Here is a 23,149-nt window from a genome sequence, read left to right on the forward strand (position 1 = left end):
AGTGTTTTGTAAACTCTGGTGGGGTTGTTATTTCATGACTGGAGGATGAGGAGACAGCATTTGGTGACAAAGTTATAAAGATAGTTGTCAGGGAGGGTGGTGGACGGGAAGGGAAGGCACAGCAGATGCTCCTGGGGAGACTCAGCAGTCGGTGGTGACGGTGGCTGAGAGCTCCTGGATCCTCCAGGCGCTGCAGGTCTTACACAAGATGTGCCCATCCAGTGGGTAGCAGCCCTGACACTCACCCTCAGAGGAGAGCAGCAGCCCACACTCCTGTTTAGAAAGAAGCGACCGCTTTCCATCAGGCCTGGACCCCTGAGATCCTTCTCCAGCATGCTTTACCACACCCAGCACCCTGGACCCCAACCACCCTTTCCCTCCCCCAACTGTTGCCCAGGCCCCTTACCTCACACTTGTAACAGCCAATGTGAAAACTGCGATCCAGAGCTACAATTCGCACGGTCTCCTCCTGACCTGGCTCAGGCATGATGGCCCCACCACATACTGAGCATCTTGGTGCAAACTTCCTGGGGGCGGAAGGGAACCCAGGAGGCTGTCAAGCCCCAGGGTTGGAGGGGACTAACAATGCATCCCAAAGAAGGTGGGACGAAGCAGAGGATGGGAGAGACCAAAGGTAGGTAGGGTTTGGGATCTTAGGGAAAGAGGCACAGCCAGGGTTGCCAAACAGGAGAGGCTGGTACTGCAATAGGAAGGAGTCATGAGGAAGATGGGAAAGGTCAGCCCAGACATGCTGAGACAGAAGCTGGGGACCCTGCTGACCTGTGGAAGTCCTCGATGCAGTGGATCTGGCTCGTGGCATCCACAGTGAAAGGAATGCCGTCGAGGCCACGGTGGCACACCACACAGGTGAAGCAGCCTGGGTGGTAGGCCTTCCCCATAGCCCGCAGAATCCGGTCCAGGATGGGCTGGGAGCACGTGGAGCACTTCTCCAGGGTGGCCTGGCAGGAAAGAGGGCAGGAAGGTCGGGGACTGTGGAGACCCACAGGAGCCCTTACAGGCATCCGGCCAGCCCATCCATCTTATTTCTGTAGCCCCCTGCATGGGATTCAGTGAAAGGTGACCTTGAACAGATCTCAGTACTGACCCCAGCACTGCAGCTTCCTGGACAAGTTATTTAACCTCTCTGAGCTTCATTTTCCTTCAGCAGCAGTAGCTGCTTCACTGGGATATTGTGGGAATTTAGCACCTTCCTATAAATCTAAAATAAATGCCTGGGACTTCACTGGCAGTCCAGTGGTTAAGAATCTGCCCCGCAAGGCAGGGGCATGAGTTCGATCCCTGGTCTGGGAAGATCCCATTCGCCTCAGAACAACTAACCCCATGCACCACAACTACTGAGCCTACACTCTAGAGCCCGTGGTCTGCAACAAGAGAAGCCACCGCAATGAGAAGCCCACGCACCGCAGCTAGAGAAAGCCGGCTGGCAGCAACAAAGTCCCAGCGCAGCCAAAGATAAATAAATGCTTCACACGTATGAGGGAATATCGTCCTTCTTTTCCAGCAGCCAGTGTGGAGCTCCTTACTTCATTCATCCCTTCTCGTTTATCAATGTCAGTTCCCCTGCTTCAAGCCCTATTCCTCTAGTTTCCAACTCATTCTAATTGCATGGAAGCCCTCCCGGGCCCCAACCACTCACCACATAGCAGCTCTCACAATAAGCCCTCCTCTCCACAGCGTAGAAATGCTGGCCCCGGAGCTGGGCCCGGCACGTAGAACACACAAAGCAGCCTACGTGGAAGACGCGATCCAGGGCCACGACCCCGGCCCCATCCCCGACCACGTCTTCTCCGCAGCCACCACAGCGGCCTGGGGACAGGAAGGGACAGGGTCAACCCCCTCACAGGCCGGGAAGCCAGATCCGCTGTCCATCTGACTCTGCAGTCCCACCTCCCTGAGGTCGGGGGTCAGCTCACCAAAGTACTCCCCACTGGGCGGGTGGTTCATGTCGTGCACCAGCTTCTTGGTCAGTCTCTCAAGTTCCTCCTCGGGAGGCTGGCTGAGGGGCACCTGGGAGGTGAGACTCAGAGGTTTGACCCTACCTCTAGCTCCCAGTGCTGTCACTGAGGGCCCCCAGGGTGACCAGACCGTTCTACCCAGAAAGCTTATCACAGAACAAGTCCCAGCCCAGGGGCCAGGGCAGCCCCTCTGGCAGCCAGGGTGTAGATCTAGGCCCCTCCGTCTTTTAGTCCTGACCTGTCCCACATCCACAGGGGATCCAGAGCCCCGACATCCCAGACCTCCAACATTAACACTCCTTCCCCTACACCCCACCCAGTCAGCATCCAGTTGTCTTTGATGGACCCGAAATCCCAGGGCCCAGGGCGTACCTGGGACCCGTAGCCGCCTCCTCTTGCGCCTGCAGGGCCGGAGACCCCCGGGGCCTCCTCCTTAACCCCCGGCCCTGGCTCGCGGTGGCTCCTGTAGCCAGTCCCCCAGACCTCACCTCGGCCTGGAAGAGGAAAGTGGGGGCCCGGGGAGTGCCCGGAGGCCTGAGAGGCCCCCCGCCTGGGAGGGCCGCAGCCTCTCACAGGCTGTGCCACTTTAACTTGCACAGGAAAGGCCGGGCCGGCGGGGGTGCTGGCTGTAGCATAGGAGGCCGGAGTGGGGCCCCCATAGGGGGACCCTGGGGGCGGCGGGGGAGGAAGCGCCCCTCCATTCGGCCTCAACGGGCCTGAGCCTGAGCGGTAGGCAGGGGGCTCAGGGGGCTCGTAAGCCTGGGGAGAGACGAAGAGCAGGAGTGAGCTGGGCCCATTTCCAGGACACCCATCTGTAGGAACCCCCCTCCCCCGACCCCTTGAGGCACCCAGGCAAGAACCAGCTTTGACAAGGGCCCGGAGTAAGCATCCCTCACATGGGGCTTGTGGGCGGGTGGGGGGCGTTGGGAATGGGGGGGTGGATTCAGAGTAGGGAACAGGGGAGGGGCGGGGTCAAGGATCGGAAGGGGCAGGGGCAGGACAGGGGAGTCACCTGCCGGTCAGGTCGCCTCGGGGCGTGACCTCGACCCCCGTCCAACTCAGCCAGCATGCTGGTCAGGGAGTCTATCTCAGCATCCAGACTTCCCGGGCGCAAGCCCCCCCTGTCTGGGGGGAGGCCCTGGGGAAGGAGCAAAAAGCAAGGAGAAATGCAATCCCACGGTCTCCCCTCCTGCCCTGAATCGCCCCATCCCCCAGCGCCTGTGCTCACCTGCGAGTGCTGGGGTGCTCCATGGCACCCCACCCAGGCCAGCCCCCGGTCCTCTGGTCCCCCGGGGGTCTGGTAACACTGCTCGGATGGGAGGGGGCAAAAATTGACCCGGGGGTGGGGCTGGAGCGCTGGGGTGAGGGAAGAGAGAGCCAAGGTGGGGATGAGGAAGGTCAGGGTGACGACGCCCGTGGAGGCCACCGTCTTGGGTCCCTCTTCGCCCCTCACCCTGCACCTGGGGTCCGAGAATAGGGCCGGGGGCAGGGAGGGCTGGGAGGGGAAGGGGCAGCAGGGGCCTGCTCAGCGGGGCGTAGACGGCGCAAGGCAGAGCCGAGAGCGCTGGTGGCCCGGGGGCCTCTGGGCCTCACTGGGGCTGCCTTACCTGATCCGTGGGCCGGGGGTGGCCCCGAGGCCCCTCGGGGGAGCGCTCTCCCCTGAGGGGCTCGAGCAGGCTCCAGCTGCTTCGGGGGGAGCCAGGTGGGCCCGGACATGGTCTGGAAAGGGGGACTCCAGACAGCCGGTCGGGCCCCACGGAGCCCCGGGGCTCTGACTTGGATCCCTTCTTCCGTCCCACACCTTGCTTGGGACTCCAGGAAAGAAACTTTTTCTGGCTTTTTTTTTTTTCCCCTTCCTCCCTAATTTTGGGGATGGCCACGCCCCCGGTGACATCATCGCATTCCTGGGGGAGGGTCACGTGGCCCCCTAGGCCCTAAACTGCCGTCCCTCCCCGAGTCAGGCCCCCTCCTGCGAGCAGGGAGCGCTTTCCTCGGGAGCCCCGGGAGCCTCGAGTCTTCAGGCTGCCGGCAGCCTGCATCTCCACCAGCACCCCCCCACCCCCAGGACGGCGCCCCAGGTCCCACACGTGGCCCCCTCCCTGCTCGGAGTCTCTCCGACGCCCCTCTGTCCCCATCCCCCATACAGATTTCTCCCTCTTTCCATCCCACGTACCCACCCCCTCCCCTCTGCTTCCAGAAATGCTCAGCCGGTATTTAGTGTTTTGATCTTTTATTCACATTGAGCAGTTAGAAAAATAAAAGAACAAAAACATCACAACCTCAGGGGTCGGGGGTGGGGGGGGCCTGTTGGGCGAGGTGGGGGGCGGAGACTGAGGTAGCCTAGAGTCACAAGCGGAGACCCAGCCCCCGTCAAGGCACGGGTGAAGGGAGGGAGGCCCGAAGGCAGGGCTGTGGACTCCTTCCCCAGGAAGGTGGTGGGGACAGCTGCCCTGCGTTAGTAACTGCACCCAGGGCCAGGAGACCAGGATGCCCTAATACGTCCACCAGGGGCTGAGTCCCACGTGCGAGGCTGGCACAAGACAGCCCTTCCCCTTCTCACCCTCCTCTCACGGTGGGCCGCCGGACCTGGATGCTCTCTCTGCTTGGCATGGGCCTCAGATATCAGTGCAAGTAACAGGAGTGACACCGTGAATGAGCAGCGCGGGGCCCAGATCGCGGCTCAGAATTTCCAGAAGCGCCAGGTAGCGCAGGTAGCGGGCAGAATCAGCAGGCGGCCGCGGCAGGTACAAGAAGGTGAGGGCAGTGGTGGGCCCCACCTCGCCGCCCCCTTCCTCAGGCCCACCAGGCCCTCCTCTACCACGCCCCTGCTGGGCCCGAACCAGGGCGTTGGCGCTGCATGCCAGGGCCTCTGCCTCAGCGTCTCCCCGCCTGCCGTTCACAAAGTCCCCTTCCTCCTCCTCCTCCGGCTCCTCGGAGGCAGCCCCCTCGCCCCACACCACCTCCCGCACCTCGGCTCGGATCCTCAACTGGCTCAGCAGTGCCCGCAGCCGCCCCTCGGCTGCCCCCGGGGCCTCCCGAGGCCCCAAGCACAAGAAGATCCGGAGGCGGGCACTGTGCCAGGCAGGCACCATGCCCAAGATGGTCGCCATCTGCAGCAGGAAGAGGCCGCACACGTCCACGTAGCCGGGCCCACCCCGTGGCCGCAGCAGGTTGAGGGGCCACACGTCCACGTGGTGCAGCTGGGAGGTGCCCCCAGACCCCCGGCTCAGCCGCTCAGGAGGCAGGGCCCCACAGGCCCGGGCCAGGACCACGTTCTTGTTCATCTTCAGGGCATCTGCCACGGTGGCCACGTAGTCCTGGGGACTGAGAGCCCGGGGGCTCCCAGGAGCCCGGGGTGGAGGAAACAGGGTGCTCAGGGCCGGGGCCCCAGCCTCCTGGGTGCCATCCGCAGGCTCAGAGAAAGCCGGGTCAGTCAGGAAGTGATCCTGGGGTGCAGCATCGTCGTAGAAACCCAGGACCAGCGTGTTGGGCTTCATGCCACCTGGGGGGCAGAGAGGTAGGTGGGAAGGAACCCAGGGGAGTCAGACGGGTGAGCTGAGCTCACAGCGCGCCAACGGGCACCCACTCCCACGCTGACGGCACCATGTGTCAGCCGTCAGGCATGACATGTGCACTGTACTTGGCCTCTTAAGGCCACATTATGCACATTTGCATAATGACTTTCCGTGTTCCCAAACACTTTCACATGCGTTTATTTGATTTATCTCCGTGACTAACCTCTCCCACCTAAATAGCAAAGTGCGCCCTAAAGCTTGCTTTAACTAAGGAGCACTTCCAGTCCATGGCAGTAGGATGCATTCGTTCTGGGCTTCAAGCCGCACACCTTTTCGTGATGGAAAGTAAGTCTGACTCCACTGGCAGATGGGACCCCTCGATTAACCAAACTCATAGCCTCTACTCCCAGGGAGATAACGCTTAGACCCTGCTAGCGGAGGATGAAAGCTCAGGACGGGAGCCTGCACAATCCGTTTCTAGGACTGCAGAGTCCTAATGATGGCCTGTCCAAAGCACGGTCCCCGGTGAGCTTACCACCTGGACACTGACCGGGGGCCCCGTCCTGTTGGAAGTACTTCATATTTTTAACTCATCAGATCCCTGAAGCAACGCTATGAGGTAGAGATGATTACTCACCCTCTCTTACAGATAAGGAACGGGAAACCCAGAGCAATGAAGTAACTAGGCCAAAGGCTCATGGCTGGTAGACACTGGGGCCAGCAAGTGACCATGATATCTTGGGCACCAGAGCCCATTCTCTTAGCCACTAAGTGGGTGGTGCGCCAACCACAAAGCCCCCTGTCCTTGCTGACAGCTCCTGGGCCTTAGCATCTGAACAACAAACCGGGGATGGGATCATTTCCCCTGTGGCAGGGTTGGGTTTACAGGAAGACTCAGACCTCTTCTAAGACCCATTCTCAAGGGGCAACTGGTTTACTCAAAATCTACCAGTAAATCAAATTCTCCTTGCTGGGGAACTGACTGCTTAAAGGAAACCTTTCCCTTTCTATGTGAGTTATTTTCAGCAGGATGAATTGCATGAAAGGTGTGGTCTCTAGTCCGGGCTCCCCCACAGACGATGGGACTGGAGGAGACACTGCGGGGTCTATCTTATACTATCTGATAATGCTTGGTAACACCTCTAGGCACTCCTTACCAGGTGGGAACTCCAACCGATCTTGCAAATTAAACTAATCACACCCCATCTTGAGCATTTTCCAGGGTTCTCATTGAAACCAACCAAACAAGCAGGGCAATGTCCAACACCTGAACTTTAGCCAGACTGTAATGGGGCAGGAAGCATGCACTCAGGGAGGGCTCAAACATTAGTCCTGAGACTGAAAAAGAAGGAGGCGGCTCAGCAGGGGTTTGGAGGAAGGTGGGGTGCTGGGCCAGAGGACACGGTCACAAACCCAGGAACATTCCACTCCATCTGAGAGCATCAGCCACTCCCCTGCCACCCTCGGCACCCTTTATAGTGTCTGAGGGCCTCGTTAGATACATCACTTCCCCCTTCTCTGCTCAGGGCTCAGCTGTGATACTATCTCATCACAAAACCTTGCCCACCACATCAGTGACCGCCGTCTTCCTCTTTCTGAACTCCAGTGGTTAGAAAGCATCTGCCCTGGATTTTGATGGAGGCAACGCCCAGCCTCAAATCCTTCTCCCATTGTCCCCAGGAAAACAACACGCTCTTCAGAGCCTGTGCCCCAATCGTGGGTCAGAAAGAAACCAAAAAAGCCATGTCTTTCCATCTCTAGTCCTAAGGCAGCTCCTCGGAGACCTCCTCACAGACTGTCTTTTATCTTTGAGAATCAAGTCCTGTCTGCACGAGACGGTGGCTTCCTTTCAGAGCCTGCAACCTGTGGTTTACTCTCGGGGGGTGGGGAGCAGAGTGAGAGGGGCCACAGAAGGGGCCGAGGGCAGCTCACCGAGACCGGAGATCCGCAGCAGGTGCTGAGCCCCCTGGCGCACGGAGGGCGAGAGGGTGAGATCCACAAAGGCCTTCACTTGGGCCCGGTCCACCAGGCTCAGCCATGCCCCGTACTGCGGCTGCACAGGGTCCGAGGGCAGAGAGTCTGCAGAGAAGGCAGGCAAACACATGTGGGCCAGACTCGTGTACTTTCTCCTCAAGTTCAGATCCCACGAGGGCAGAAAAGAAGGGTCTGGGCAGGGACGTGCCTGGTAGGAAGGGCGATCTGGGAAGACTGCAAGAGGTCTCGGGGACACCAAGAACACAAAGAGCATCTGGGAACCAGAGGGAGAGAGAGAGGACTGGGGGGGGGTGGGGTACAAGTGCAGGGCAACTGACCAAGGTCTCCCAGGGTGACGTGGCCCAGCACATAGAGACCCCCTTTCTTGAGCTGGTTGGCCAATCGCAGCAGAGGCAGGGCACCCCGGGGGTTCCCCACCAGGAGCAGCAGCTGCGGCCGCCAGAACTTCACGTGGTCTTTCCGAACATCCAGCCGGAGCAGGTACTTCCGCACCTGGGGTCAAGGAGAGGCGGGGGGAGGAAGGGTTCTGGCAGATGGCCCTCATCCATCACCAGGGATGGGAATCAACCCGAGGTCTACCTGGAGCAGGGGTGCTCCCAGCCCGCCTCCTCTCCTCCCCAACCCGCCCCATGCTCCCCCCGCCAGCTCCCTGGACCTGGTGGAAAAGCAGGGCCTGGCTGACGTAGCCCCAGCTGCTGGGCCCTCCTCGAGCCGTGAGCAGGGCAGAAAGCAGGCCCATGAGGAGCAAGGAGCCGCCGGCGGCCCCGGGGCTGATGAGGAACATCATGAGCAGGCAGGACGCCACCCCCAGCAAGCAGGTGTGCCAGGAGAAGAGGTTGAAGGTGGGGCTGGGGGCCGACAGAGAAGGAAGAGCGCTCAGAGCGCTCAGGGCGGCCCAAAATCACATCATCACCTCTGCTCCCGCCCCAAATCTCCCGGCTTGGTCCCAGGCCTTCCCGCCGCCTTCCCACCATCTTCCCGCCGTTACTCCCACCCTTCCTCTGGGGACACAGGCAGCTCCTCTCACCGGAAGTTGGGAGCAGAGGCCCATTCCAGGCTCAGGCAGGACAAGTCCACGGCGGCGTAGGCCACCAAGTAGAAGACGGTGACCACGGCGGCCAGCGTGTTCAGCTTTCCGGCCAGGAGCACCAGCTGGACGAGGACCGAAAGGCTGGGCGCTCGTTCCCGCCCTCCCCAGACGCCAACACATCTGCCGCCTTGGGCACATCTCCCCGCACGCATGCCCAACCCTCCCCGTCCCAGGAGTGTGACCGGAGGGGCTGAGGGTGAGGGCAGCTTGAGGAGGCAGGCTTACCTGCACGAGGCCCCAGGAATACAGCACAGCCCCCCAGGGGTTCCCCCCTCGGGATACCACCTTGGCCGGCGCCAGGACCACTCCTGTGCAAACAGAAAGGCGGCAAGCAGAAAGGTGAGCCGGAGGCCGAGCAGGGGACAGAGACAGGCACGGGAAGGTGTGCTCGGAGCCTCGCGCCAGGCAGGGGAAGCCCACCGAAGAGGTCGTCCTGGGCCAGGGCGTGCAGGATGCGGGAGGCGCCAATGAGGGAGCTCATGGAGGCGGAGAGCGACGTGGCGTAGATCCCGACCAGCACCAGCGGGGGCCACAGGCTGATGGCGCGGAAGAAGCCGTAGTCCTCTTGCAGCAGCACCCTGCAGGCACGGAGAGGGGAAAAGGCCGGAAATCAAGGTGCGTCCACCCCCAGGGACCTGGTGAGAACGGTGCTCTCAACACCAGGTGGGTTCAGAGCTGGGTGTTTTGGACTGGACCCCAGCCCTGACCTCAAAGATCATACTGATAGACGGAGTGGGCCTGGGGGTCAGACTGGGCGTTCTACTGGTTGTCATTGGGCTCCTGTGGATTTCATCACAGGGTGGACATTCCCAACGGTATAGGCACAAGAGGCCACATATTTATAGAGCCACGAACTGACTGGCAAGCCCCACCCCCAGGCCACGTGTCAGCACCAGGCAGGAAGCAAACGCTGGCTTCTGGTGGGCCCTTACCATGGCGCAAGCCCTCCCCATTTCAGGCATCAGCTCCGACTCACTGCCCATTTTCCACGCACCCCAACCATGTGGGCCTCTCCCACCAGCACCCCCAGCCAGCGCTTTACTTGGTGAACCAGGTGTGACAACTCCGTCCCTGCACCCCACTCTGCCCCGTGCCCAGGCACCTGTCACACGTGAAGCTGGAGAGGAAGAAAAGCAGGATGTAGATGAAGAAAGTATAGGCAACAGCAACGATCGTGCCCAGAGGAATGGCCCGGCTGGGGTCTTTCAGCTCCCCTGGAGGGAAGGGAGCAGAGGGGGAAGGTCCTCCACCAGCCCCCGCACCCCTGAGCCCCCGCAGCACCTTGTAGGGGCACCAGGTGGCAAGGCAGCCCCCTCCCCCAGGGACACTCACCTGACATGTTGGCCCCAGCCATGATGCCCGTGCAGCCATTAAAAAGAACAGCAAAGACGCTGGCGAAGGTCATCATGGCCCCCGTGGTGTAGTCCTTGGCGTAGCCAGCTGAGGAGAAGGGATTATTCCCAGGGACCAAAGGGTGTCAGCATCCCTCCTAGGGATCCAGGCATTTTGGCCCTGCCTCCCTCCCCTCCTATTCTAAAACACACCCCCTGCCTCCCTGCCACCCTGACCAGCTCGCCAAGACCCCAGCCCTGACCCCTGTCTCTGCCCAAGCTCAGCTGACTTCATCTCCTCCTTCTCCCGCATGCACCTCTGTTCTTCCCTCAACACCTTCATCCACGCTTTTTCCTAGCTGCCTTTCCTCACCCTCCTATCTGAATTTTCCATCCCCTGGGATTTCCCTGCTGGTCCAGTGGCTAGGACTCCAAGCACCCAATACAGCGGGCCCGGATTCAATCCTTGGTCAAGGAACTAGATCTCACATCCCACAAGTAAGACCCAGCACAGCAAAACAGACAAAAACGAATTTCCCAGCCCCACTCAGGCCACTTCTAGCTCCACCGGCTTTCCTGACCCCCTTCCCACCCAGCCCATACCCAGGTCTCCCTCCTCTGGACTCCTCTGTGATTCTTATCTCCTTGAATCATACCCCATCCTAATATGCAATTTGTTTCCTAAACGTACATCTTATCTCTCTCTGATTAAACAAGTTCCTCTAAGGCAGAGATTGTCTCACGGTCATTCTTGCTGGGCCAAACACACAGTGGCCAACACATGCCCAACAGATTCTAATCAACCTGCGCTGCTGCAGGTCCAGTCTCTCACCACTGATGATCTCTGACATCTGTTCTCATCCAGAGATTCCAAGCCACCCCCACCACGGGCTCACCCCTCACCCTGAGAACCCCCAGGACCCCTGCACCCAGCTCACCATCCAGATTCGCCTTCAGGGTGCTGCTGTTGAAGCCAGTGAAGTGGCCGACCTGGGGCGGCAGGGAGGAGCCATTGGGGCCAGGCCGAGGGGCCAATGGGATGTCCCTGGGCCCCACAGCCACAAAGCTGACCAGCACAGAGGCCAGGGAACCGGAGACCAGCAGGAATGTGAGGAAGGAGGCCCGGGCGTAGAGGCCGGCCCCCAGGGTACAGACCCCGCCCACCAGGCCCAGCAGCAGGGAACCATAGAGCAGGCTCCAGCCGTAGCCCTGGGGCAGAACCCGGAGGCCACTGGACCCCGAGGCATCTGCAGAGAGGAAGGAACAGTTAGATGCCCACGCCTCCAAGGAGGGACCCCAGTCATGACTCAGAGCAGGCAGAGACCCCATCTTTGGCCCACTTGTCCTCAGAAAGGCCATCTTTCCCACTCCCCCACCCAACTGGACTCCACTGGTGGCTCAGACAGTAACAAATCCACCTGTAATGCAAGAGACCTGGGTTTGATCCCTGGGTCAGGAAGATCCCCTGGAGGAGGGCATGGCAACCCACTCTAGTATTCTTGCCTGGAGAATCCCCATGGACAGAGGAGCCTGGCAGGCTACAGTCCACGGGGTCGCAAAGAGTCAGACATGACTGAGAGACTAACACTTCACCCAACTGTACTCCAGCATCCTAGCCCTCCGTGGGCGGTGCCAGCAGTCTTGCTTTGTCAATTTTCAGATTGTCAGCCTGCCGTCCACCCCCCTCCCGCCCCCCGCCTAGATGGTGAGCTCCTCGTGGGCTAGCACATTCTCTAGGATGTCTGCATGAGGCTGGGCACACAGCAGGCACTCAAGAAAGTGCGTCTCTCCCAGGAGAGGGCTTCTCCCCTTGCTGTGATCCCTGAATCCCTGACCCTGCAAATCCTCGGGGCCACCCAGACCAGAGTGGGGCGCACAGACCAGCCCCGAAGACGTCAAGTATGGCCTCCACCAGCCCCAGCAGGGAGACGGCGCAGCCACAGACATTAGCCAGGTAGAACATCAGGCCGATGCTGCCGCCAACCTCAGGCCCCAGAGTCCGACTGATCATGACTGAAAGTGGAAGTAGGGGGTGAGTGTTAAGGGAAAAGAAACTGAACCGGAATGGGAGGCAGGGCCCAGCCACAAAGCACCGAGCAGCTGGCCCTCCAGGCCTTGTCTCCCTGAACACACGGAACTGTTCCCACACGTGGTGTGTCCCCGTGTGGCCACTCCCGAGCCACGTGGCTTTGTCCAAGTCACTAGCGCTCTTGAATGTCCTTGCTCATAAGATGAAGATTATCTGACGGGACTGTTAGAGCTAAAATGGCAGCCACGGAGACACCTGGGGGATTCAACGACAGTGGCTCTACCGTGTAGGGCCACGCTGGTGACCTTCCCCATGCCAACCTGTCCACTGGATGTTCATTAGAACTGGCCTGCCCCCCAGGAGATGCAGGGAGGGGCCCTCTCCTCCCCGCTTAAGACAGAAGAGCCCAGACCTCCGTCCACCAACGGTTGAGGATACAGTAGGCTCCGCCCCCTCGCACAGCTCCATTGGTGGCGATGGCACAGACGGAGAGCACGGTGAGGGCCAGGATGACGTAGGCAACCAGGAGCATGGCCAAAGCCTGAAGCAGACCAGCATGACCCACCACAAACCCTGGGACAGGAGTGGCAAAGCAGGTCAGACGGCGGCTCACCCCTCCCGCCCCTCCCATCCCTCCCACCCCGACCGGTCATCAGTTACCTCAGGGTAGAGCTAAGCCCAAGGCCCCTGGGGGCCCCTCCCCCAAGCCCTTCATTCACCAGCTTCTCCCAGGGCCCTTCCCCAACCTCATTCCAGTCCCACCCTCGAGTAAACCAGCGCCAACTCACCAATCCTCAAGAAAACCACTATACTGAACATGGACAGGACCGTGGGCACCACCACACCCAGGAAGGTGGAGAGTTTCCGGGCCGGTGCCCCTCCAGGACCTCCGGCCCCATTGGCAGGGAAGGAAACCCCCTCCTCCCCCAGGAGCCGGTAGGCCAGCAGAGGAGAGTTCTCACTGGCCATGGTCCAGAGGAAGCTACCAACGGGTTACAAGGCCTGCAAAGAGTTTGCTGAGTGAAAGCAGCTCTGTGGAGACCCCACAAAACACCTCTAATCAAACACCCAGAAACTGCCTCCAAAAGGAAACACACACACACACTCACACTCACGTTCACCAGCAACTCCAAGAGTTAATGGGTGGGGGGCGGGGGGGGGGGGGGGAGCAGGCTGACTCTGGCCACTGCCCCACCAATGCAGGCTCCAAGCCTCAGGACTGGGTACGAAGGCCCCTCCCAGCTCCTGGGGCCACCCCTTTCCCCCATATCCCTGAGAGGAGGGATGGCAGCAGCTCTGGAAAGGTGCAAAGATCCTCCACCTCCTTAACTAGCAGCACAAGAGGAAGCAAATCCCTCAAAGGGGAAGTGAGTTATGGACAGGAGGCCCTCCTCACCCCGGGGTCCTGAGCTGCCCCCCAAGATCCTCCATGCAATCACCTCATCCCCGGGCAATAGGAAACTTCTCAATCTTCCAAAGCCCCGCCCTCCATCAACCCTCTTCCCTCAGCCCATCTCAGACAGCCTCCTCTCTCTTTAACCTCACCAGATTCCTCCCACCCACACAAGGCATCCCCCAAACTCTACCGTCCCCGCCACTCCCCGACGACCAAAACAAAAACATCATCGCCGGCCGCACAAGGTGGTCCTCCTTCCTGCACCGGTTCCTCCCCACTTTCTCCCCGGGGCGGGTTGGAGCGGGCCGAGATTCGCTTCTCCCCGACCAGGCGCACTCTCACAGCCCGGGTGTGGCAGCGCGCTCACTCACCCACTGGAGGACGCAGTCGCTCGGGGGTGATCCCCGACAGCGGGAGGGGTCTGCTACTGGCTGAGGGGGCGCGGGGGCCGGAAAAGACAGCTGCGGCTACCGGGATGCCAGGCCCGGAGCCTGCCCCCCACCCGCACACACGCGCCCCATTGGTCCCCGAGCCCGGCCCCGCCCCCTGGGCGCGCCCGGGGGAAGCCCCGCCCCACCGGGCTCACGCTGGCAGCGCGGCTCCCCACCCCACGTGCGATCGGGGTGCAGCCAGGGGTAGCCCCTCAGACGCACGTCTCCGGCACGGCGTTGGCCACAGCTCCCACTGCACCCATCACCCTGGTGCAAACGAGCGCCCGCCGCGTGGGCGGGACCCCACTCGGAGCTGGGCGGTGACGCTGCTGAAAGGGGCGTGTCCTGACGGCGAAAGGCCTCCGGCAGGTGGGCGGGGCCACGAAACCTGGCCCAGGTGCGCCGCTCGGAAGGCTGGGCCCTGTCGGCCTACGCCTTAAGGGGTCCGCCTCTTCCAGCCTCCCGGATCCCGGTCCAGTGCACCACGTTCCAGCCCCAGCCCTCACCCCTGCGGCGCCCTCCCCTAGCGCCGGGTCCAGCCCACCGGCTGCTCTCCTCGCTTCCACCACCTGAGGGCGCCATTGGCTGCCGATCCGGGCCCTGGAGGCGCTGGCCTTGGTTGGTTCAGTCTCGTTCCCCGCCCGCTCTCGTGGTTCCCAGCAAGGTTGCCCCCTCCAGCAATGATTACAGGACTTGTGAACCTTCAGGAGTCAGGATTCCCCTCCTAACTCTTTAAGGCCTTCCCAGGTGGCTCAGCGATATAGAATCCGCCTGCAATGCAGGAGAGGGAGACGCGGATTCAATCCCTGGGACGGGAAGATCCCCTGGAGAAAGAAATGGAAGATTCCCTGTAGATGAAAATGGCAACCCACTCCAGTATTCTTGCTGGGGAAATCCCATGGACAAGAAAAGCCTGGCAGGCTGCAGTCCGTGGGCTTGCAAGAGTCAGACACCACTTAGTGACTAAACCACCACCGCCCACCTTAACTCTTGACAGGTATGGTCAACATTGGCACTACCTGGTGACATCCCATTCGTCCACTGTAGATAGACCCTCCTGCATAAGGTTGCTGTGCGAGTTCAATAAACTTGAATAGGCACTTGAGAACAATACTGAAATGCTCAATAAACTATCTGCATACCATACTGTATTAAATATGCATAAGCACTTTGTGAGGTGGATCCTGCTATGATTTCCATTTTTCACAATAGGAAATTGAAGCTTGGAGAACTTCAGTAATAATTTCCTAACTTTCATAGAGGCCTTTGTGGTTACACTGTCATTTGAGCCTCAGGAAATGAACACTGCTTTTCCTGCCACTGGGCTTTGGCTGTAAATTAGCTGTAACGTTTCCCTAAGAGAGGAAGAGATTCAAACCGGTGCGAATGTGGCTTTGCCAGGGAGCGGTCTCTCGAGTAGTAAATGCATTTTCATCAGTCATTCCTGCTACCCACGACACAGAGCTTGACTCCAGGGTCTCTCTCACATCCCTCCTATTACAATTTTTGGTGATTTCAATATCCGCATTGATGAGACCTCCAACACTCTAGGCTGGCACTTGCTTAAACTCCACTTCTGCATAGATCTCACTCTCCATCCCACCCAATGGTTATGCCTAGACTTTATCATTACCAATAACTGGATCCTTTCCTCTGTTAGTCCATCACTTCTAGTTATGCCTGTTGAGGAAAAATATTAATCTGACACTTAGTAAAACAGTAGGAAAGACTTTATTCAGGGCTACTGCAATAGGTATCAAGACACAGAAGGGGAGAAAGAATGTGCTCAACTCGAAACAGAGCAGAGAAACCTGGGGATTTATAGTCAACTAGCAGAATGAGGGGGTCAGTGGATGGAAAATTACTAAGAAGCAGCACCAAGCATAGGGGAATTCTAGCTAAAGAGGCTTAACAGGATCCTTGCTGAAGGAAGGCCAGGGTGATCAATTATGAAGGATGGATGGATTCTCTCTGAACTGGGCTAGACATGCCCAGCAAGGATGAGGGCCAAGGTGGAGGCCAAGTCCAGAAGAGATTTCAGAGGAACTTGACTGAAGTTTGATGAAGAAGAGGGTCCTTGTTATGCCCTGACCCCAGCAATCCTCAACCTCACTGGACTCCCAATTCGTTGATCCTGCCCTCTGCCCACTGCCCTCCACTTACTTCCCTCGTTACCCAGCTTAAAGTTCACAGTCAGTGAAAAGCACTGCCTTACCCCTCGCTCCCTTTATAACACCCTCCGGCAAAATCACAGCCCTGGTAAATGCAACTATCCTCCAGTCTCCTTCGCTGGCTCCTCCTCTTCTAGTTTCAACTCTGGAGCACCCCTAGGTGTTGGAGAAACAGCCAAGAGGCCCCATTGATCAGAGGCTCCATTGAGCACTAGAAGCTCAGTCCACAGACTTCTTTTAACCACTTACACCCACTCCCTTGGTGATCTCATCTAATCTCCTCTTTTGAAATACCTGCTCTATAGGAGTGCCGAAACGGTGTATCTCCAGCCCAGATCTCTACTCTGAACTTCGGATTGTATGTACTTCCAAGAACATGCTTACACCTGTGACTGGACATCACATGGGCAACTCAAACTTGGCATGTCCAAAATCCAACGCCTGACCACAGCTCACTCTTCTTGTGGTTGTCCCACTTTCCCAGTTGCTCAGGTCAAAAGCCTTGGGGTTATGCTCAAATACTCTCTCACACAACCCACATCCAACCCCTAACAGTTTCTGTGGCTGGTAGTTTTCAAATACAACCAGTATCCAACCGCAAATACCACACTAGTCCAGGTCACCGTCATCTCTCATCTGCATTATTGCAACAGCCCCCTAACTGGTGTGCCTGCTTCTGCCCTGGCCCCTACAGTCAATCCTAAAGGAAATCAACCCTGAATATTCATTGGAAGGACTGATGCTGAAGCTGAAGTTTCAGTACTGTAGCCACCTGATGTAAAGAGCTGACTAGTTGGAAAAGACCCTTGTGCTGGGAAAGATTGAAGGCAGCAGAAGGGGGCAACAGATGATGAGATGATTAGATGGCATCATCAACTGAATGGACATGAGTGGGAACAAACTCCAGGAAATAGTGAAGGACAGGGAAGCCTGGCAGTCTGCAGTCCATGGGGTCTGCAGAGTCGGACATGAGTGAGCGGCAGAACAGCTACAGTCTATTATTAACAGATTAGTTATGCTAGTAAAGTAAGTGTCCGTTCAGGACGCTACTCTTTTCAAAACTGTCCCGTGGTTTCCCATTTTCCTCAGAATAAAAGTCAAAGGCTCTGATATCTAAGGTAACCATACCTACCTCTTGATTCACTGACTACAGTCCGACTACCATAGTTTATGCCTGTTGCCTTGGCGTATGTAGTAACAGCAACTCTTTAGCTCAGAAGTCGTCTATATATTACATGGATACCTTACTCATGAAGCCCTACCGGATCTTCATCTCGTCCTCACCTCCCCTGACCCTGCCCCACAATGACTTCTGGGCTGGTCCCAACAAGGAGCTACGAGCACACACCCAAAGAGTCTCCTTTGTCTTTTGGACTCATATTATCTTAGTGAAATCTTCTCTGCCAGTCCCACTTAAACACTGAAGTACGCCTTCCTTCCCATCCCACTTTCCTATTTTCCTCTTCTGTTTTTTTTCCCCTCCATAGCGCTCAACACCAACTAATACGTGTCGTTTACCGGTTTCTCGTGTTCACTGAGAAATGTAAAGCTAAGCTCCACAAAAAGTTAAGCTCCCAATAGGAAGTTAAGCTGCACAAATCAGGAATTTCTCTTTGCTTCGCTGCTCTAATTGCGGTAGTTCTCACAGTCCCGGGTACTCGAGCGGCCTTCAAGCACCATTCACCAACCGCCCGGGGAACCATCTCAAACCTAGGGCTTACTCTTCACGTGATTGCATTGGCCCCGCCCCGCCCCCTCGGACGGGAAGATGGCGGCGCCCAGGGGGCCTCGGAGAGAGGGCAACCAACGAGAGGGCGCCGGCTCGCTAGAGCGTCCGCGCCGCCGCCTAGTCTGCGGTTGCGTCCTGGGAAGGCGCGAATTCGGAGAGTATGTGTTGGTCTTCCTCCCCACCATTTTTAGAGAAAGGAATTAACTGATCCTCAGAAAGTGCTCTATCTGACTTGCCCCTGTCTCCCTATCGCTTGGGGTTCCCGGATCCGAGACGTGTTAGGACGCGGTTGCGGGATTCAGTATCTAGGCTTTCTCCCCTCCTGTTGTCTCCCGGGTCTACCTGTTAGGACATCTCGGGGTGTCCATTCAGCCTCCAGCTCTAAGGATCCCCGAACACACACCCGGACAGCCCCTCCGAGACAGGACGCCAAATCCCCGCCTCCAGGTGCCCCACTCCAAGTTCAGGCCCTAAATGCTACCTCCCGGGAGATCCATCCTCCCTACTCCCGCAGAGAGCTCCGCAAGACTAAGTCTTGTGAATCCCGACCCCCACCCTCCCCCAGGCACCAGGGGCAGATGAGCCCTTAGCCACCGCCCCTCCAATTTCCTGCAAACCCAGCAAACAAAAGGCTCGGGAAGAGAGACGAGGCTGAACAGGGCGCCCTTCCTGCAGGAACAGCTGATGGAGCAAAATGACCCAGGAGGGAGAGGAGGGGAGGGATGAAATTCCAGGGTTCCAGGAGGACCGCAGCAAGAGGCCAGACTCTTGGATCTCGGGGAAGGAGGGAGGGAGTCCCGGAAAGTGGATGTGCAAGGCCCAGGCAGGACACTGCAGTTTGCTGGGCTCTCTCAGATCCCAGCAGCCCTGGTGGGGGTGATGTCAGCCGTAGGGAATGGAGGGGGTGGGGGGAACACTGGATTTCAGGTGAGCTCTCAGGCCCCTGGGCTGGATTGGTGGGGGCTGGGAGAGGCCTGAAGCCCTGCGTCATCTCCTCTGGGGCCCAGCCTACCGCCCCCTGGCCCGACCTGCTACCCTCGGTGAGGGCCCCACCCTGGCCTGGCTTCCTGCTCCTCCCCAGCCACAGAGCTTTCCCTGCCAAGCTCAGGAACCAGCCCCGGGGCTTCTGGTCTCTTCAGAGCTTTGGTAGCCTAGCCCCCAGACACGCAGAGTCCTTATATTCCCTCCTAGAGCCGTTGCCCCTGCCCCCACCCCTGTCATGGACACAATGGTATGGGAAGGGCCCTGTCCAGTGGGTGGGGGGATGCTGGCATGGAGAGGGGGCTTGGCCTCATATCCTGTCAAGCTGCCAAGGGAAGAGAGGAAACAAAAGACTTCCCCCTGCTGAGACAATGAGCCTCCCATTACCTCTCCGCCCCCCACCCCTCCCTCCCCACCCCTCCCTTTATGCTCTGGCCCCCAGCCCCCTAGTCTCCGTTGTCTCTGCCTCCTTCGCGGTGGGTAGCCTCGGGTAGTCTTGGCCTCTGCGCTGAGCTCTGCGCTTCTCCCGCCTTCCTTCCGATCAGCTCTCACTGATGCTTGCTCCCAGTCCTGGCTGTTTCAGTCCCCTGCCACTCAGTGCTCAGGGCCCCTTCTTCTGTCCCCAGAGCCAAGATTGGGGCCTGGCTGGGCAAGGCTCTGGTGAATGTTAGGGGGTAAATTACACCCTCATTAACGGCTACTGGGAAGTAGGGGCTCCAGGAGAAAGCATCCAAGGCCACCAAGAGAGAGGCGTGCCCTCAGCCTGGCCTGGGTGAGAGAGGGAGAGAAAGGGCACAGGTGTCCTCCAGGTCCTGGAGGTGGGGCTGGAAGTCCATCCTGGTGCTGAGTGCAGAGTCTGGCCCACCTGCTGGCTACTAGCTGAGTGCATTGAACAGGTCACTTAACCTTCTGAGCCTGCCTCATTTTTAAAGTGGATATCATAGTAACGCCCATCCTGCCCCTCTAACGGGGTTGTTATGTTTTAAATATGATAATGTTTGGGGGAAAAGAAGAGGAAGTAGGTAGTAAAGCTTTCCTTAGTCTCAATCTCTGCAGCCTCCTCCACACCCCTCGTTCCCACCTCCAGCAGTTTCCATCACCATCATGTGACAGTAACTCCCAAACCAGTACCTCCAGCCAAAAAGCTCTCTGAGCTGCAGAACCAATGAGCTCAGATCTAGTTGACTTCTGGCCCAGATGCCAGAAGGGATCTGAAACACAACATGCCCAGCATGTCCCCCATTCCTGCCCCTGTGGTCTCCATTCTACTAGCTCCTACCAGGTTGCCCTTGAGAGTCCCTTGGGCAGCAAGGAGATCAAGTCAGTCAATCCTAAAGGAAATCAGTCCTGAATATTCATTGGAAGGACTGATGCTGAAGGTGAAGCTCCAGTACTTTGGCCACCTGATGCAAAGAACTGACTCATTGGAAAAGACCCTGATGCTGGAAAAAGATTGAAGGCAGGGAGAAGGGGATGACAGAGGATGAGATGGTTGGACGGCATCACCGACTTGATGGACATGAATTTGAGCAGGCTTCAGGAGTTAGCAATGGACAGGGCAGCCTGGCGTGCTGCAATCCATAGGGTCACAAAGAGGTGGACACGACTGAGCAACTAAACTGAACTGAAGCCTAGGCTTGCAGTGGGGCTGCATGCGGGTAAAATAAATCCCTACTTCATCAGGTCTTCCAGCCCCCAGGGAACATGAAGGATGGAAAGAGATGCAGAAGTAAGCTGCCCAAGTCTGAAACTTGAATCATGTTTGATTTCAGTTTCCCTCCTTCTCCCAGCCAGGCTTCGGGTCCTGTCCGCTCTAGTTCCCTGACATCTTTTGAATCCTATCCCACTCCAACCCTCACACACACACACACAGACACTCACCCATGTCAGCTCAAGCCCTCACTGTCATTTGAAGTACTGCATGTGGTTTCTCTGCCTTCAGTCTTGATCATTTCAATCTATTCTCCAAAGTTGTACAAGCCAAGCAAGGACTTTCTATACTGATCTGACGATGTCACTTCTTTGCCTAAAACACTTCTCTTCCCTGGTTGGCATTCAGGGAGGTTAAGACTCCCCACTTCCACTGCAGGGAGCTTGAGTTAGATCCCTGGTTGGCTAAGTTACTGCCTTGAGGTTCAGCCAAAAAAGAAAAAGAAATAAAGAAATTACAATATAATAGATAATAAAAGTTTTTCTTTAAAAAAGAATCCAGCTCCCCAGGTACTCAGGACAAGTGCACCTCTGGAAGGTCCTATAAAGATGGAGACTGGTTTTTGCTCACCTCCAGCTCACCCATTGTCACTGCCCTGGCACCCCACACCAGGCGTCGTGAACACTGACAGCTTGAGGACAATCTCACCACATCCATGCTTTTGTACTTGCTGCTCCTTCTGCCTTGAAAACAACCTTTCCCACCAATCTCCTCTAGGACTCATTCAGACAGCGTTGTCTTCTCCAGACAACTCACCTTGAACCTGCCAGTTGGTTCCGTGTACTTCCTGCAAGATATCATAGGACCCTCTGCCTACCACCCTTTGTGCTCAACACATAGCCTCCCGTGTTCTGTTGAGATTTTATGACAGTTTATACCCCTGGATTGTCAAGTCCTAGAAGGCAGAGAATCATGTTTGTGTCCCCAGCCCTGTTTCATAGTTCAGTTCAGTCGCTCAGTCGTGTCCGACTCTTTGCGACCCCATGAATCGCAGCACGCCAGGCCTCCCTGTCCATCACCATCTCCCGGAGTTCACTCAGACTCACGTCCATCGAGTCAGTGATGCCATCCAGCCACCTCATCCTCTGTTGTCCCCTTCTCCCCCTGCCCCCAATCCCTCCCAGCATCAGAGTCTTTTCCAATGAGTCAACTCTTTGTATGAGTTGGCCAAAGTACTGGAGTTTGAGCTTTAGCATCATTCCTTCCAAAGAAATCCCAGGGCTGATCTCCTTCAGAATGGACTGGTTGGATCTCCTTGCAGTCCAAGGGACTCTCAAGAGTCTTCTCCAACACCACAGTTCAAAAGCATCGATTCTTTGGTGCTCTGCCTTCTTCACAGTCCAACTCGCACATCCATACATGACCACAGGAAAAACCACAGCCTTGACTAGATGGACTTTAGTCGGCAAAGTAACGTCTCTACTTTTGAATATACTATCTAGGTTGGTCATAACTTTTCTTCCAAGGAGTAAGAGTCTTTTAATTTCATGGCTGCAATCACCATCTGCAGTGATTTTGGAGCCCCAAAAAATAAAGTCTGACACTGTTTCCACTGTTTCCCCATCTATTTCCCATGAAGTGATGGGACCAGATGCCATGATCTTCGTTTTCTGAATGTTGAGCTTTAAGCCAACTTTTTCACTCTCCTCTTTCACTTTCATCAAGAGGCTTTTTAGTTCCTCTTCACTTTCTGCTATAAGGGTGGTATCATCTGCATATCTGAGGTTATTGATATTTCTCCCGGAAATCTTGATTCTAGCTTGTGCTTCTTCCAGTCCAGCGTTTCTCATGATGTACTCTGCATAGAAGTTAAATAAGCAGGGTGACAATATACAGCCTTGACATACTCCTTTCCCTATTTGGAACCAGTCTGTTGTTCCATGTCCAGTTCTAACTGTTGCTCCCTGACCTGCATACAGATTTCTCAAGAGGCAGGTCAGGTGGTCTGGTATTCCCATCTCTTTCAGAATTTTCCACAGTTTCTTGTGATCCACACAATCAAAGGCTTTGGCATAGTCAATAAAGCAGAAATAGATGTTTTTCTGGAACTCTCTCGCTTTTTCCATGATCCAGCAGATGTTGGCAATTTGACCTCTGGTTCCTCTGCCTTTTCTAAAACCAGCTTGAACGTCAGGAAGTTCACGGTTCACGTATTGCTGAAGCCTGGCTTGGAGAATTTTGAGCATTACTTTACTATCATGTGAGATGAGTGTAATTGTGCGGTAGTTTGAGCATTCTTTGGCATTGCCTTTCTTTGGGATTGGAATGAAAACTGACTTTTCCAGTCCTGTGGCCACTGCTGAGTTTTCCAAATTTGCTAGCATATTGAGTGCAGCACTTTAACAGCATCATCTTTCAGGATTTGAAACAGCTCAGCTGGAATTCCATCACCTCCACCAGCTTTGTTCATAGTGATGCTTTCTAAGGCCGACTTGACTTCACATTCCAGGATGTCTGGCTCTAGATGAGTGATCACACCATCATAATTATCTGGGTCATGAAGATCTTTTTTGTACAGTTCTGTGTATTCTTGCCACCTCTTCTTACTGTTTCATAGTAATTGTTCTAAAAATAAGCATTGGGTAAATTAAAGATCAGGGTCTTCCCTGGTGGTCTAGTGGTTAGGAATCCACCTTCCAATGCAAGTTTGATCCCGGTTCAGGGAACGAGGATCCTACGTGCCACGCCACGGAGCAACCAAGCCCCCACTGCAGCTCCTAAGCCCGCATGTTCCAGATGCTGTGCAGTGCAACTAGAGAAAGTCCACTCATGGCAAGGAAGGCCCAGGGAAACA

At 56.9% G+C, this 23,149-nt stretch overlaps 2 protein-coding genes across 3 annotated transcripts; both read right to left on the minus strand.

The window, feature by feature from the left end:
- Positions 1–2: 2 nt before the first annotated feature.
- Positions 3–4,033, minus strand: TRIP6 (thyroid hormone receptor interactor 6). 2 transcript variants are annotated; one of them, XM_069570036.1, is made up of 9 exons: positions 3,584–4,033; positions 3,205–3,332; positions 2,989–3,114; positions 2,349–2,735; positions 1,935–2,028; positions 1,658–1,827; positions 781–959; positions 407–527; positions 3–273 (listed from the first exon to the last, which is right to left on the minus strand). In XM_069570036.1, exons 1-9 carry the CDS (start codon positions 3,690–3,692, stop codon positions 142–144), a joined length of 1,446 nt encoding a protein of 481 aa, XP_069426137.1. In that variant the 5' UTR covers positions 3,693–4,033; the 3' UTR covers positions 3–141. The 2 variants fall into 2 exon arrangements, with proteins under 2 accessions (XP_069426137.1, XP_069426136.1); XM_069570035.1 differs by having other exon boundaries at positions 2,989–3,332; positions 3,584–4,031.
- Positions 4,034–4,189: 156 nt separating this feature from the next.
- Positions 4,190–14,216, minus strand: SLC12A9 (solute carrier family 12 member 9). Its single transcript, XM_069570023.1, has 14 exons — positions 13,704–14,216; positions 12,725–12,938; positions 12,375–12,509; positions 11,789–11,920; positions 10,846–11,154; positions 9,909–10,016; positions 9,679–9,790; positions 8,997–9,154; positions 8,802–8,884; positions 8,514–8,638; positions 8,142–8,334; positions 7,804–7,978; positions 7,424–7,570; positions 4,190–5,478 (listed from the first exon to the last, which is right to left on the minus strand). Exons 2-14 carry the CDS (start codon positions 12,903–12,905, stop codon positions 4,592–4,594), a joined length of 2,745 nt encoding a protein of 914 aa, XP_069426124.1. The 5' UTR covers positions 12,906–12,938; positions 13,704–14,216; the 3' UTR covers positions 4,190–4,591.
- Between the last annotated feature and the right edge of the window lie 8,933 nt (positions 14,217–23,149).

This window comes from Ovis canadensis, chromosome 24 (genome assembly GCF_042477335.2).
Source record: "Ovis canadensis isolate MfBH-ARS-UI-01 breed Bighorn chromosome 24, ARS-UI_OviCan_v2, whole genome shotgun sequence".
Lineage (NCBI taxonomy): Eukaryota > Metazoa > Chordata > Mammalia > Artiodactyla > Bovidae > Ovis > Ovis canadensis.

Coding starts and splice junctions, on each gene's coding strand:
- TRIP6 (XM_069570035.1), bottom strand. CDS start 3,692: ATGTCCGGGCCCACCTGGCTCCCCCCGAAGCAGCTGGAGCCTGCTCGA. Junction 2,736..2,988: donor CGAGGCGACCTGACCGGCAG/GTGACTCCCCTG, acceptor GTCTCTCCCCAG/GCTTACGAGCCCCCTGAGCC. Junction 528..780: donor TGCATCGAGGACTTCCACAG/GTCAGCAGGGTC, acceptor TTCCGCCCCCAG/GAAGTTTGCACCAAGATGCT.
- SLC12A9 (XM_069570023.1), bottom strand. CDS start 12,905: ATGGCCAGTGAGAACTCTCCTCTGCTGGCCTACCGGCTCCTGGGGGAG. Junction 10,017..10,845: donor CCTGAAGGCGAATCTGGATG/GTGAGCTGGGTG, acceptor CCTTCTCCTCAG/CTGGCTACGCCAAGGACTAC. Junction 5,479..7,423: donor GCTGCGGATCTCCGGTCTCG/GTGAGCTGCCCT, acceptor TCTGCCCCCCAG/GTGGCATGAAGCCCAACACG.